Source organism: Oncorhynchus tshawytscha, unplaced genomic scaffold (genome assembly GCF_018296145.1).
Source record: "Oncorhynchus tshawytscha isolate Ot180627B unplaced genomic scaffold, Otsh_v2.0 Un_scaffold_7041_pilon_pilon, whole genome shotgun sequence".
NCBI lineage: Eukaryota > Metazoa > Chordata > Actinopteri > Salmoniformes > Salmonidae > Oncorhynchus > Oncorhynchus tshawytscha.
The window spans coordinates 118,989-137,500 of NW_024609821.1; the positions used below are offsets into that span (position 1 = coordinate 118,989).

An 18,512-nucleotide genomic window follows, 5' to 3' on the forward strand; every position below is an offset into this window, starting at 1 on the left:
ATTACTGGGTGTGTGTATATCTCCTCTCCCACTGAATAAGTCATATCTCCCTGCTTGATTACTGGGTGTGTGTATATCTCCTCTCCCACTGAATAAGTCATATCTCCCTGCTTGATTACTGGATGTGTGTATATCTCCTCTCCCACTGAATAAGTCATATCTCCCTGCTTGATTACTGGATGTGTGTATTTCTCCTCTCCCACTGAATAAGTCATATCTCCCTGCTTGATTACTGGATGTGTGTATATCTCCTCTCCCACTGAATAAGTCATATCTCCCTGCTTGATTACTGGTGTGTGTATATCTCCTCTCCCACTGAATAAGTCATATCTCCCTGCTTGATTACTGGATGTGTGTATATCTCCTCTCCCACTGAATAAGTCATATCTCCCTGCTTGATTACTGAGTGTGTGTATATCTCCTCTCCCACTGAATAAGTCATATCTCCCTGCTTGATTACTGGATGTGTGTATTTCTCCTCTCCCACTGAATAAGTCATATCTCCCTGCTTGATTACTGGGTGTGTGTATATCTCCTCTCCCACTGAATAAGTCATATCGCCCTGCTTGATTACTGGATGTGTGTATTTCTCCTCTCCCACTGAATAAGTCATATCTCCCTGCTTGATTACTGGATGTGTGTATATCTCCTCTCCCACTGAATAAGTCATATCTCCCTGCTTGATTACTGGATGTGTGTATATCTCCTCTCCCACTGAATAAGTCATATCTCCCTGCTTGAGGAGTTGACAATGTTTAGCTAAATTAGTAATAAGTCTGGAAGCATCGTTCAGAGTGCGTCTGCTCTGTTGGAAGAACACATTCTAATCCAAATGGCATCCTATTCCCTTCATAGTGCACTCCTTTTGACCAGGACCCTTTTGGTATTTTATTAGGATCCCCATTAACTGTTGCAAAAGCAGCAGCTACTCTTCCTGGGGTCCATACAGAACATGACATAATACAGAACATTAAATAGACCAGAACAGCTCAAGGACAGAACTACATCCATTTAGAGCTCTGGTCTAAAGGAGTGCACTATATAGGTAGTGGGGTGCCATTTGGGATGCATTCCAAGTCTTAGTGAGATTTAAAGAAACAACGAACACCCACAGCACCCAGAATAACCCCCATCTTCAAACAGCCACACAGTCTGCTGTCTACATTGGATTCAGGGAACGCTCCAGCGCTTCTGAGATGCTTCTACTAAACATCAGTGAGAGAGGAAGGAGAGAGTGGAAGGGGGAGAGGATGACTTGTTTTCTGCCCTGTTTTTGTATGGACTGACTCTAACTGGATTGTGTGTGTGTGTGTGTGTGTGTGTGTGTGTGTGTGTGTGTGTGTGTGTGTGTGTGTGTGTGTGTGTGTGTGTGTGTGTGTGTGTGTGTGTGTGTGTGTGTGTGTGTGTGTGTGTGTGTGTGTGTGTGTGAAAGAGAGCACGCACGCGTGTGTGAGAGAGAGCGTGCCTGTTTATAACGTCACACGCTGGGTAACGAGATGAGCTGGTTCTGGTAGTGTGGACGGAAGTCGTGATGTCTCAGTCCAAACACTGACACACACACACACACACAGACAGTTTAGGATGAACCCACAAACAGGGATTGCCTGTTTGGGTCAATAAACTTTGACAGTACTTGGCTGTTGGTTTTGGCAGTCGGAGAGATACATAACCTCTTCTTTCTCCACAGGTAGTGACAGACAGTGTCCCAAATTGAACCGTTTTCCCGATGTAATGCACTTCTTTTGACCAGAGCTTTATGGGCCCTGGTCTAAAGTAGTGCACTACAGGAATAAGGTGCCATTTGAGAAGCACACTTATTTTCTTATCCTAAAGTGACCCTCTCTGTATCCCTCTGAGTGTTTCAGCAGTGATAACCTAATGACGTCATTTTATGGGAGAACCAGACCTGAAGCTTGGCCTCACCAGCACAGGGTTGTGTTCATTAGGCAGAAAACGGAGGTACAGATCCAGGATCAGCTTCCCCTCCCCCAATCCTAACCTTAACCATTAGTGGGGAAAATGACCAAAGATTAGCGTTTAGGTGCAAGTTCACCCCCCACTTAATGTAACATTCTGGGTCGTTTTTTTAATCTAGATTTGTATAATTGTAATCATTTAGCAGACGTTATCTAGAGTGACTTACAGGACCAATGACGGTTAAGTCAAGGGCACATCAACAGATTATTTTCACCTTGGGGATTCGAACCAGCAACCTTTCCGTTACTGGCCCAATGCTCTAACCGCTAGCCTACCTGCTGCCCTGCAGTTGTCATGTTGTGGCTTGAATGTCCTGACAAGATGTATCACAGTCATTTGTATCTGAATAGAAGCTGCTATATTTCCCTCATCCTCCTCCTGTGTGGTTTAGAAAGATTGAAGAAGCAGACGTGTGTGTGTGTGTGTGTGTGTGTGTGTGTGTGTGTGTGTGTGTGTGTGTGTGTGTGTGTGTGTGTGTGTGTGTGCACGCGCAAGGTGAGCTATGACAGATGATTTGAATATGCTGTGCTTGGCTCAGCATGGACGGGAGTGCCTAATAATATCTGACAGGTGTTATTGTTTTGGAAAATAAAAAGGCAGACGTGAAAGTTTTCAGCACTCTCTTAAGAGACCAATGTGTCTTTATGTATAGTATTCTGTTGAGTTTGTTCTGGCTCTCGTACCCAGTAAAACAGCACATTTACAATGCATGGGTTGTCCTACTTGCTCTTACTCAGGGACGCCAACTTCATTTGTGTTGCTGCATGTGAGTATTCCATCTCCTTCTCACTACACATCTTTGTAACTTTTCCAGCTTTTCCAGAAATCCTGGATGGAGGATTCCAGAACTTCTGCTTATTTCTGCCTGATTCCAGGAATCTTCCTAGTGGGATTTCTGGAAAACCCGGGAATTTGTGGAAATGTATCAGTTTTGGGAACCCTACATCTGACTCTCTGTGTTCTTCTCATCGTCCAGGTTTGCCAAGATTGAGATCAGTGCCTCCAAGCCTATCATCCCATTCAGAGAGACCGTGATCAGACCACCCAAAGTGGACATGGTCAATGAAGACCTGGGGAAACAACAGAAGGTGTGTGTGTACATTGAGGGTGTGGTGTGTGTGTCTATCTTATATCTGAACTGTTGACATCTCAAACGACACCCCATATATTAGTAGTGTGCTACAATTGAAGAGGCAGCAGCAGTCTATTTGCAGTAGCTAACCCTACTCTCGTGTGTGTGTGTGTGTGTGTGTGCGTGTGTGCGTGTGTGTGCGTGTGTGTGCGTGTCTAGGTGGCTGTGATCCACCAGGTGAAAGAGTCAGACACCCTGCACCTGGACCCCAGCGGCCTGGTGACCCTCACCACCCCCAACAGACAGGCCACCGTGGGGGTACGGGCCATACCACTACCCGAAGGTGAGAGAGAGTTGAGTTGGAGAGGGTGTGTGTGTTGATGTTTGTTGTTGTCAGACTATAGGAAGCCCTTAACATTTTGCTTAAGGAGAAACAGAGCAAGAACATTTCCAATGGCCTTTTTTGAGGAATAGCAACTTTGCTTAACTTTCTTCTTATGTCTATAGTTAATGGGGGAAATGGCAGTTAAGAAGAAATTTCTTGTTAAGAAAGTTTTGTAAATCTGGGCTCTGATCCTGATCAAAAAGTGTCCTGTGTTGTGTAGAGGTGACTCTTCTACTGGAGGGTAGTGCTGACTTGATCCGGACCCTGGAGCAGGCAGGTCAGGCCCAGAGGGAGGGGAGGACCCTGGACATGAGTACCTGGACCCTAGATGCCCTGATGGTGCTGAAGAGCAGGCTGGAGGTCCTGCTGCAGGGGAGGAAGTGGAGGAACGCTGTGGACCGGATATGGGCCTTTGGACCACGCAGGTATTTCAGGGTGTTTCATATGGGTTGGGATGAGAGGGTATACAGGTATTTCAGAGTATTTTATATGGGTTGGGATGAGAGGGTAGGCAGGTATTTCAGAGTGTTTCATATGGGTTGGGATGAGAGGGTATGCAGTTATTTCAGAGTATTTCATATGGGTTGGGATGAGAGGGTAGGCAGGTATTTCAGGGTATTTTATAGGCAGGTATTTCAGAACAGTGTTTCATATGGTTGGGATGAGAGGGTAGGCAGTATTTATTTCAGCAGTATTTGTTTCATATGGGTTGGGATGAGAGGGTAGGCAGGTATTTCAGAGTGTTTCATATGGGTTGGGATGAGAGGGTAGGCAGGTATTTCAGAGTGTTTCATATGGGTTGGGATAGGGTATGCAGGTATTTCAGAGTGTTTCATATGGGTTGGGATGAGAGGGTGGCAGGTATTTCAGAGTGTTTCATATGGGTTGGGATGAGAGGGTGGGATACAGGTATTTCAGAGTGTTTCATATGGGTTGGGATGAGAGGGTATACAGGTATTTCAGGGTGTTTCATATGGGTTGGGATGAGAGGGTATACAGGTATTTCAGAGTGTTTCATATGGGTTGGGATGAGAGGGTATACAGGTATTTCAGAGTGTTTCATATGGGTTGGGATGAGAGGGTAGGCAGGTATTTCATGGGTCCCAGGTTTCATATGGGTTGGGATGAGAGGGTAGGCAGGTATTTCAGAGTGTTTTATATGGGTTGGATGAGAGGGCAGGCAGGTATTTCAGAGTGTTTCATATGGGTTGGGATGAGAGGGTATACAGGTATTTCAGAGTGTTTCATATGGGTTGGGATTTGCAGGTATTTCAGAGTGTTTCATATGGGTTGGGATGAGAGGGTATACAGGTATTTCAGAGTGTTTCATATGGGTTGGGATGAGAGGGTATGCAGTTATTTCAGAGTGTTTCATATGGGTTGGGATGAGAGGGTATACAGGTATTTCAGAGTGTTTCATATGGGTTGGGATGAGAGGGTATGCAGGTATTTCAGAGTGTTTCATATGGGTTGGGATGAGAGGGTATGCAGGTATTTCAGAGTGTTTCATATGGGTTGGGATGGGAGGCAGGTATTTCAGAGTGTTTCATATGGGTTGGGATGGGGCAGGTATTTCAGAGTGTTTCATATGGGTTGGGATGAGAGGGTAGGCAGGTATTTCAGAGTGTTTCATATGGGTTGGGATGAGAGGGTATGCAGTTATTTCAGAGTGTTTCATATGGGTTGGGATGAGAGGGTATACAGGTATTTCAGGGTATTTTATATGGGTTGGGATGAGAGGGTATGCAGTTATTTCAGAGTGTTTCATATGGGTTGGGATGAGAGGGTATGCAGGTATTTCAGAGTATTTTATATGGGTTGGGATGAGAGGGTATGCAGGTATTTCAGAGTGTTTCATATGGGTTGGGATGAGAGGGTATGCAGTTATTTCAGAGTGTTTCATATGGGTTGGGATGATATATCATGGTATTTTATATGAGATGAAATTGTGTGCTATGCAGGTATTTCATGGTAATTAATATGTCCATGTTGTTATTATTAGGTATGGACCAAACATCCTCCTTAACAGCGTAGAGGGGTACCAGAGACCATCCGTGTGGCACTGCCTCGAACGAGAGAAAGGAGAGAAAGAGGGAGGGGCGAAAGCTGAGGCCAGCGCCATCCGAGACTTTGACAACAGCGTTGTCAGCGGTTTCCAGCTCGCCACCCTCTCTGGTCCAATGTGCGAGGAGCCCCTCATGGGCGTCTGCTTCTCTGTGGAGAGATGGGACATGAACTTCCCCACCCAGCGCACCCACCTGGACTCTGTGACTGAAGAAGACTCCAACTCCCTTGATGCATCTGTTTCCGAAAGCCCCGGTGAGGCTGCAGGTCAGCAGGAGGCCTCAGGCAAGGCAGGGGGAGCGGGTGAGACGCCTTCCCAGGCAGAGGGTGCCGTGGCTGGGGCGAGCCAGGGGAGACGCAGGGCGGAGGTTGTGCTAGTGGACTGCTACGGGCCGTTCTCTGGCCAGCTCATAGCTGCTGTGAAGGAGGCTTGTCGGCACGCGTTCCAGGCCAAACCTCAGAGACTCATGGCTGCTATGTACACCTGTGAAATCATGGCTACAGCAGAGGTGTTAGGTAAGAGGCTTAGCAGTACACACACGGCAGAACACACAGACACGGCAGAACACACAGACACGGCAGAACACACAGACACGGCAGAACACACAGAGACACGGCAGAACACACAGACACACGGCAGAACACACAGACACGGCAGAACACACAGACAGACACGGCAGAACACACAGAGACACGGCAGAACACACAGAGACACGGCAGAACACACAGACACGGCAGAACACACACAGAGACACGGCAGAACACACAGACACGGCAGAACACACAGACACGGCAGAACACACAGAGACACGGCAGAACACACAGAGACACGGCAGAACACACGGAGACACGGCAGAACACACAGACACGGCAGAACACACAGGCACAGCAGAACACACAGACAAGGCAGAACACACGGACACACGGCAGGAGACACGGAGACACGGCTGGACACACGGCAGAATACACAGAGACACGGCAGAATACACGGAGACACGGCAGAACACACGGACACACGGCAGAACACACGGACACACGGCAGGAGACACGGCAGAACATACAGACACACGGCAGAACACACAGACACACGGCAGAACACACAGACACACGGCAGAACACACAGACACACGGCAGAACACACAGACACGGCAGAATACACGGACACACGGCAGAATACACAGACACACAGCAGAAACACGGACACGGACACACGGCAGAACACACAGACACACGGCAGAACACACAGACACGGCAGAACACACAGACACGGCAGAACACACAGACACGGCAGAACACACAGAGACACGGCAGAACACACAGACACGGCAGAACACACAGAGACACGGCAGAACACACAGAGACACGGCAGAACACACAGAGACACGGCAGAACACACAGAGACACGGCAGAACACACAGAGACAGCAGAACACACAGAGACACGGCAGAACACGGAGACACGGCAGAACACGGAGACACGGCAGAACACACACAGACAACACAGAACACACACAGACACACACGGCAGAACACACAGACACGGCAGAACACACAGACACGGCAGAACACACACGGCAGACACACAGAACACACAGACACGGCAGAACACACACACGGCAGAACACACAGACACGGCAGAACACACACACGGCAGAACACACACAGACAAGGCAGAACACACGGCAGAACACACAGACACGGCAGAACACACGGACACACGGCAGAACAAACGGACACACGGCAGAACACGGCAGAACACACGGACACACGGCAGAACACACGGACACACGGCAGAACACACAGAGACACGGCAGAACACACGGACACACACAGAACACACAGAGACACGGCAGAACACACGGACACACGGCAGAACACACGGACACACGGCAGAACACACACAGATACGGCAGAACACACGGACACACGGCAGAACACACGGACACACGGCAGAACACACACAGACACGGCAGAACACACGGACACACGGCAGAACACACGGACACACGGCAGAACACACACGGAGACACGGCAGAACACACGGACACACGGCAGAACACACGGACACACGGCAGAACACACACAGACACGGCAGAACACACGGACACACGGCAGAACACACGGACACACGGCAGAATACACACACAATATAACACAGAACACACGGACACACGGCAGACACACACGGACACACGGCAGAATACACAGAGACACGGCAGAACACACAGACACACACGGACACACGGCATAACACACAGAACACACAGACACGGCAGAACACACGGACACACGGCAGAATACGCGGAGACACGGCAGAATACACGGACACACGGCAGGAGACACGGCAGAACACACAGGCACACGGCAGAATACACGGAGACACGGCAGAACACACAGACACACAATATAACACACGGACACACAATATAACACACGGACACACAATATAACACACGGACACACAATATAACACATGGACACACAATATAACACATGGACACACAATATAACACATGGACACACAAACACACAATATAACACATGGACACACAATATAACACATGGACACACAATATAACACATGGACACACAATATAACACACGGACACACAATATAACACATGGACACACAATATAACACACGGACACACAATATAACACACGGACACATAACAATATAACACACGGACACACAATATAACACACGGACACACAATATAACACACGGACACACAATATAACACACGGACACACAATATAACACACGGACACACAATATAACACACGGACACACAATATAACACATGGACACACAATATAACACACGGACACACAATATAACACACGGACACACAATATAACACACGGACACACAATATAACACACGGACACACAATATAACACACGGACACACAATATAACACACGGACACACAATATAACACATAACACACGGACACACACACACACACACAATAACACACGGACACACAATATAACACACGGACACACAATATAACACACGGACACACAATATAACACACGGACACACAATATAACACACGGACACACAATATAACACATGGACACACAATATAACACATGGACACACAATATAACACACGGACACACAATATAACACACACAATATAACACACACAATATAACACATGGACACACAATATAACACACGGACACACAATATAACACACGGACACACAATATAACACACGGACACACAATATAACACACGGACACACATATACACAATATAACACACGGACACACACGGACACACAATATAACACACGGACACACAATATAACACACGGACACACAATATAACACACGGACACACAATATAACACACGGACACACAATATAACACACGGACACACAATATAACACACGGACACACAATATAACACACGGACACACAATATAACACATGGACACACAATATAACACATATAACACATGGACACAATATAACGGACACACAATATAACACACGGACACACAATATAACACACGGACACAATATAACACGGACACACAATATAACACACGGACACACAATATAACACATGGACACACAATATAACACACGGACACACAATATAACACATGGACAATATAACACACGGACACACAATATAACACACGGACACACAATATAACACACACGGACACACATATATAACACACGGACACACAATATACACACATGGACACACAATATAACACATGGACACACAATATAACACACACAATATAACACATGGACACACAATATAACACACACACAATATAACACATGGACACACAATATAACACACGGACACACAATATAACACACGGACACACAATATAACACATGGACACACAATATAACACATGGACACACAATATAACACATGGACACACAATATATAACACACGGACACACAATATAACACACGGACACACAATATAACACATGGACACACAATATAACACACGGACACACAATATAACACACGGACACACAATATAACACATGGACACACAATATAACACATGGACACACAATATAACACACGGACACACAATATAACACATGGACACACAATATAACACACGGACACACAATATAACACACGGACACACAATATAACACACAATATAACACACGGACACACAATATAACACAACACACATGGACACACAATATAACACATGACACACACACACACAATATAACACATGGACACACGGACACACAATATAACACACGGACACACAATATAACACACGGACACACAATATAACACATGGACACACAATATAACACACACAATATAACACACGGACACACAATATAACACACGGACACACAATATAACACACGGACACACAATATAACACATGGACACACAATATAACACATAACACACACACAATATAACACACGGACACACAATATAACACACGGACACACAATATAACACACGGACACACAATATAACACACGGACACACAATATGGACACACAACACACGGACACACAATATAACACACGGACACACAATATAACACACGGACACACAATATAACACACGGACACACAATATAACACACGGACACACAATATAACACATGGACACACAATATAACACATGGACACACATATAACACACGGACACAATATAACACATGGACACACAACACATATAACACACGGACACACAATATAACACATGGACACACAATATAAACACACACAATATAACACACGGACACACAATATAACACACGGACACACACACATGGACACACAATATAACACACGGACACACAATATAAACACGGACACACAATATAACACACGGACACACAATATAACACACGGACACACAATATAACACACGGACACACAATATAACACACGGACACACACACACAATATAACACACGGACACACAATATAACACACGGACACACAATATAACACACGGACACACAATATAACACACGGACACACAATATAACACACGGACACACAATATAACACACGGACACACAATAAACACACACATGGACACACAATATAACACACACACAATATAACACACGACACACAATATAACACACGGACACACAATATAACACACGGACACACAATATAACACACGGACACACAATATAACACACGGACACACAATATAACACACGGACACACAATATAACACACACAATATAACACACGGACACACAATATAACACACACACAATATAACACACGGACACACAATATAACACACGGACAATATAACACACGGACACAAATACACGGACACACGGACACACAATATAACACACGGACACACAATATAACACACGGACACACAATATAACACATGGACACACAATATAACACACACAATATAACACATGGACACACAATATAACACACGGACACACAATATAACACACGGACACACAATATAACACACGGACACACGGACACACAATATAACACATGGACACAATATAACACACACACAATATAACACATGGACACACAATATAACACACACACAATATAACACATGGACACACAATATAACACATGGACACACAATATAACACACAATATAACACATGGACACACAATATAACACACACACAATATAACACATGGACACACAATATAACACATGACACAATATAACACACGGACACACACAATATAACACATGGACACACAATATAACACACACATATAACACACACACACACAATATAACACACGGACACACAATATAACACACGGACACACAATATAACACATGGACACATATAACACACGGACACACAATATAACACATGGACACACAATATAACACATGGACACACAATATAACACATGGACACACATGGACACACAATATAACACATGGACACACAATATAACACATGGACACACAATATAACACACGGACACACAATATAACACACGGACACACAATATAACACATGGACACACAATATAACACACGGACACACAATATAAACACACGGACACACAATATAACACACGGACACACAATATAACACACGGACACACAATATAACACACGGACACACAATATAACACACGGACACACAATATAACACACGGACACACAATATAACACATGGACACACAATATAACACATGGACACACAATATAACACACGGACACACAATATAACACACGGACACACAATATAACACACGGACACACAATATAACACACGGACACAATATAACACACGGACACACAATATAACACATGGACACACAATATAACACATGGACACACAATATAACACATGGACACACAATATAACACACACACACAATATAACACACGGACACACAATATAACACACGGACACACAATATAACACACGGACACACAATATAACACACGGACACACAATATAACACGGACACACACACACATATAACACACGGACACACAATATAACACACGGACACACAATATAACACACGGACACACAATATAACACACGGACACACAATATAACACACGGACACACAATATAACACACGGACACACAATATAACACACGGACACGGACAATATAACACACGGACACACAATATAACACACGGACACACAATATAACACACGGACACACAATATAACACATGGACACACAATATAACACACGGACACACATATAACACACGGACAATATAACACATGGACACACAATATAACACACGGACACACAATATAACACATGGACACACAATATAACACACACACAATATAACACACGGACACACAATATAACACACGGACACACAATATAACACACGGACACACAATATAACACACGGACACATATAAACACGGACACGGACACACAATATAACACACAATATATACACACAATATAACACACAGACACACACACACACACACAATATAACACATGGACACACAATATAACACACGGACACACAATATAACACATGGACACACAATATAACACATGGACACACAATATAACACACGGACACACAATATAACACACATGGACACACAATATAACACACGGACACACAATATAACACATGGACACACAATATAACACACAGACACACAATATAACACACGGACACACAATATAACACACGGACACACACACAATATAATACACACAATATAACACACACACACACACACACACACACACACACACGATAGAACACACGCTGGGCAAAACACAAACTAACAACTGAGATCTTAGGTAAATAGCTAAAACACAACACACACCTTCAAATCTGCTTCTTCAATCTTTCCTGGAGGCATTACTGCATTCTAAACCACACAGGAGGAGGTTGAGGGAATTATTATAGCAGCTTCTATTCAGATACAAATGACTGTGATACAACTTGTCAGGACATTCAAGCCACAACATGACAACTAAACTACCAAGAATGTTACACCAGGTGGAGGGTGAGTTGCTGCACACAACTCCCATTGTAGTGTGATAGGAGTCCATTGGACTGGTATATTATCCCATCCCCGGTGTAGGAACACAGCTGTTAACTCGTCTACTGAAACACAGAGAAAAGATGATGCTACAGTTTTGGTTGATATTTAAATAGCCATCACTAGCCGGCTACCACCCGGTTACTTAACCCCGCACCTTAGAGGCTGCTGCCCTATATACACTGGCCACTTTAATAATGGAAAACTCGTCACTTTAATCATGTTTACATAATGCTTTACTCATCTCATATGTATGTACTATATTCTACTGTATTTAGTCAATGCCACTCCGACATTACTCGTCCTAATATTTATATATTTCTTAACTCCATTATTTTACTTTAGATTTGTGTGTATTGTTGTGAATTGTTAGATATTACTGCACTGTTGGAGCTAGAAACACAAACATTTCGCTACACCCACAATAACATCTGCTAAATGTGTGTATGTGGCCAATAAAATGTGATTTGACAACCCTCATTATTACTATCTATGGTCTAGAACTATTCTAATATTTGTCTTTGCAGTGTTAGTGATCACCTCTTGTTTTCTAAGTTGGTCCCAAATGGCACCCCATTCCCTGTATAGTGCACTACTTTTGGTCATCATTAAGATTCAAATGAGCCTTGCCCAACTTCTGTTACGGATAATCACTAAACCATATCTTAACAGCACGTTTAGCAGTCACATCCATTTACAGCCAGCCAAATCAACACCAGAGCTAAGTGTGTTATTATGAGCCCATTTCAGAAACAATATGACTTTTTACTCACTTCTGCAACGCTAGCATCCCTTTAAATGTGGCGTTTGTCAAGCTCTCCTACTAGCCTGTTGTGAATACCAATGCCTTCCACTCTATATACCCCCATGAGGAGAACTTAGTTTCATTAGTATCGATGAATGTGATCCATATTTTAATTCCATGATGTATATTATAGTAGATGTTGGTTGCGTAACATTTAGTGTAGAAATAGACTTCATCAATACTTTCATTACATCTTGTCCATTATTTAGATCTAATCAATAGTTGGATAAGATCATGCATAAATAGATTGTATACATAGTTGGATTAGATTGACCACATCGATTCACACACACAATCATTTGATTAGATTGTATATAGCTGGCCACACTGTATACATGGTCAGAGTACACATTAAGCCACTTCTACTAATTATCGTGTGTGTGTGTGTCCAGGTCGTGTGTACGGGGTCCTGGGGAAGAGGGAGGGCCGAGTGTTACAGGAGGAGATGAAGGAAGGGACGGAGATGTTCATCATCAAGGCCGTCCTTCCTGTGGCCGAGAGCTTCGGATTCGCTGATGAGATACGCAAGAGAACCAGTGGATTGGCTAGTCCACAACTGGTCTTCAGCCACTGGGAGGTGAGGCGCGCTCACACATACACCCTGTCGTGTGCATCCTTGTGCAGACACACACACAGCAGGCATACAACACACACACAGCAGGCATACAACACACACACAGCAGGCATACAACACACACACAGCAGGCACACACACACACACACACACACACACACACACACACACACACAGCAGGCATACAACTCACACACACGTGCACACACACACACACACACACACACACACACACACACAGCAGGCATACAACTCACACACACGTGCACACACACACACACACACACACACACACACACACACACACACAGCAGGCATACAACTCACACACACGTGCACACACACACACACACACACACACACACACACACACACACACACAGCAGGCATACAACTCACACACAGCAGGCATACAACTCACACACACACACACACACACACACACACACACACACACACACAGCAGGCATACAACTCACACACACGTGCACACACACACACAGACACACACACACACACACACACAGCAGGCATACAACTCACACACACGTGCACACACACACACACACACACACACACACACACACACACACACACACACACACAGCAGGCATACAACACACACACACGTGCACACACACACACAGACACACACACACACACACACACACAGCAGGCATACAACTCACACACACGTGCACACAGACACACACACACACACACACACAGCAGGCATACAACACACACACACGTGCACACACACACACACACACACACACAGCAGGCATACAACACACACACACGTGCACACACACACACACACACACACACAGCAGGCATACAACACACACACACGGCACACACACACACACACACACACACACACACACACACACACACACACACACACGTGCACACACACACACACACGTGCACACACACACACAGACAAAAACACATGCAAGGCTCACTCCGTGGGGGGGGTTGTGAGCTGCAACTCATCAGTCTGAAAACAGGTGCTTGTATTTTTAGCTCTTAATAATTTAATGGTTTTTCATGAATGAAGGAATAAAGGAAATCACAATGCTGAACTAGGATCAGTTTTTATTTCACCCTTGTCTCTAGAACTCATAGCCCTGTTTCCTATTATTTCCAGTATGAGGTGAATCCTAACTAGTCTCCCATTGACATCAATACATGACTTCTCTGACAATCTCTGGCTCATACTTATTATGCCCCTTTTATATACAGAAAAAGTCCCACTTCTTTACCACCTTCTGTATACCTTCTTGTTTTTGGGCAGGTAGCCTAGTGGTTAGAGCGTTGGGCCAGTAACCAGCAGGTGGCCTAGTGGTTAGAGCATTGGGTCAGTAACCAGCAGGTAGCCTAGTGGTTAGAGCATTGGGCCAGTAACCAGCAGGTAGCCTAGTGGTTAGAGTGTTGGGTCAGTAACCAGCAGGTGGCCTAGTGGTTAGAGCGTTGGACCAGTAACCAGCAGGTAGCCTAGTGGTTAGAGCATTGGGACAGTAACCAGCAGGTAGCCTAGTGGTTAGAGCATTGGGCCAGTAACCAGCAGGTAGCCTAGTGGTTAGAGCATTGGGCCAGTAACCAGCAGGTAGCCTAGTGGTTAGAGTGTTGGGTCAGTAACCAGCAGGTGGCCTAGTGGTTAGAGCGTTGGACCAGTAACCAGCAGGTAGCCTAGTGGTTAGAGCACTGGGACAGTAACCAGCAGGTAGCCTAGTGGTTAGAGCGTTGGACCAGTAACCAGCAGGTAGCCTAGTGGTTAGAGCATTGGGACAGTAACCAGCAGGTAGCCTAGTGGTTAGAGCATTGGGACAGTAACCAGCAGGTAGCCTAGTGGTTAGAGCATTGGGACAGTAACCAGCAGGTAGCCTAGTGGTTAGAGCGTTGGGCCAGTAACCAGCAGGTAGCCTAGTGGTTAGAGCATTGGGCCAGTAACCAGCAGGTAGCCTAGTGGTTAGAGCGTTGGGCCAGTAACCAGCAGGTAGCCTAGTGGTGGTTAGAGCCTAGTGGTTAGGGTTGGGACAGTAACCAGTAGGTAGCCTAGTGGTTAGAGCATTGGGCCAGTAACCAGCAGGTAGCCTAGTGGTTAGAGCATTGGGCCAGTAACCAGCAGGTAGCCTAGTGGTTAGAGTGTTGGGCCAGTAACCAGCAGGTAGCCTAGTGGTTAGAGTGTTGGACCAGTAACCAGCAGGTAGCCTAGTGGTTAGAGTGTTGGGCCAGTAACCAGCAGGTAGCCTAGTGGTTAGAGCGTTGGACCAGTAACCAGCAGGTAGCCTAGTGGTTAGAGTGTTGGACCAGTAACCAGCAGGTAGCCTAGTGGTTAGTGTTGGGCCAGTAACTGAAAGGTTGCTAGATCGAATCCCTGAGCTGACAAGGTAAAAACCTGTCGTTCTGTCCCTGAACAAGGCAGTTCACTGTTCTTAGGTCGTCATTGTAAATAAGAATTTGTTAACTGACTTGCCTAGTTAAATATAAAATACATTGTTTATATCTGTGTTGTAAGTGGTCAAAAACATGGTATAAAACCCACCTCAAAACCAAAAGTTTTTTTCACAGACCCTGTAACCAAAAAACAGGTATCAGGTCTGAAAATGTGTCTCTGTAGGCAGGTCAGTTCATTAGACCTTTTCTGAACTTGTGGACTGTAGACACTGAAACCTCAAACAACTGTCTTTTCAATGTGTGCATCCAAATTGATACCCTATTCCCTATATAGAGCACTAGTTTTGACCTGGGCACCCTATTCCCTATATAGAGCACTAGTTTTGACCTGGGAACCCTATTCCCTATATAGAGCACCACTTTCGACCAGAGCCCTTGCTAAAAGTAGTTTGGGAGGACTGAATCTGAGGTGCCCTTACAATAAGCAACCGAACTGGCGTGGATGTTTTTGCACCCATATTTTATTTTTATTCAAATATCTGTGTCTGTCTTCAGTTATGTGTGAGCTCTTTGGCCAGGCACACCTGTGTTGTGTTTGGTGTTGAAATGAGAACGAATAAGCAGAACCCCATACCTTCTGTAAAATATTGTGGTGGATCATTGATGTTATGGGGATATTCTGCTTCCACTGGTCCTGGGGCCCTTGTTTTAAGGTCAACAGCATCATGATTTTTACAAAATCTGTTTTTTACTAAATCTGGTTGCCTCTGCTAGGAGGCTGAGACTGAAACTTGGCCGCAAGTGGATCTTCGAGTAAGACAATAACCCCAAGCAGAAAATCAAAGTCCATGAAGAAATGGTTCATTGGCCCCAAAATCAACATTTTGCGATGGCCATCAGTCTCCGGACTTTAACCCCTTTAAAAACCAATGGTTTGTATTGAAGAGGACAGTCCATAAGTACAGATTAAGGATATCCAGGATCTGGAAGGATTCTGTATGGAGGAATGGTCTAAGATCCCTCCCAATTTGTTCTCCATCTCCTCAAACATTTTAGAAAGGGGCTCAGTGTCGTTATCCTCACAAGGTGAGGTATCGGAAACAGGGTCTCTTTCTTTGACCAATGGTATTAGTATAAAATAATATCATTTCACACAGAAAAATTGCAAAAAAAGCCAGTGGATGGTTTCTTAATACCTTCAATAATAGTTATTTGGAGTTTTTCAATAAATGTGAATATTTGTAGCTACTTTTAAGTCAATACCTGCAGTCAATTTGTGCAATATGTTAGGAGATAAAGCAGATCTCGTTCTTCATTTCACCTGTCACATTATTTTACAGTTCCTAGAACAGTTGAGCCACGTGGTTGTTGTAAAGAGCAAAAAACAAGAGAAAGCGGAGCTGCTGAGTCCAAAGCCGTCGATATCTATCAGTCTCTCTGTTGGGTGGCAGACATGAGGTGATCAAGTTACACGTGTATTCATTCACTACTAAATGTTTCCATCAGATATATTATAACTGCTTTCTCCCGTGTTTTAGAAGTCTGAGAGCTCTGTTATCGGAGTTCTGTACAGCTGCCATTTTCCCCCCTGTGCTTCCTACTAGCGTTTTTTCCATCCTCCATTCTTCGTCCACTCTGCTCCATTCTTCTCCACTCTGCTCTGTTCTTCTCCACTCTG

General features: G+C 44.6%; 1 protein-coding gene across 3 annotated transcripts in view; it reads left to right on the top strand.

Moving 5' to 3' along the window:
- The window catches only part of efl1 (elongation factor like GTPase 1), a 111,802-nt gene that overhangs the window by 85,997 nt on the left and 7,293 nt on the right, over positions 1-18,512 (top strand). For all 3 annotated transcript variants that reach the window (XM_042319011.1, XM_042319013.1, XM_042319012.1), the window contains exons 18-22: positions 2,954-3,065; positions 3,269-3,392; positions 3,655-3,859; positions 5,437-6,014; positions 14,247-14,431. In XM_042319011.1, coding sequence (XP_042174945.1) covers positions 2,954-3,065; positions 3,269-3,392; positions 3,655-3,859; positions 5,437-6,014; positions 14,247-14,431 — 1,204 coding nt within the window. The remainder of the gene's footprint in view (positions 1-2,953; positions 3,066-3,268; positions 3,393-3,654; positions 3,860-5,436; positions 6,015-14,246; positions 14,432-18,512) is intronic.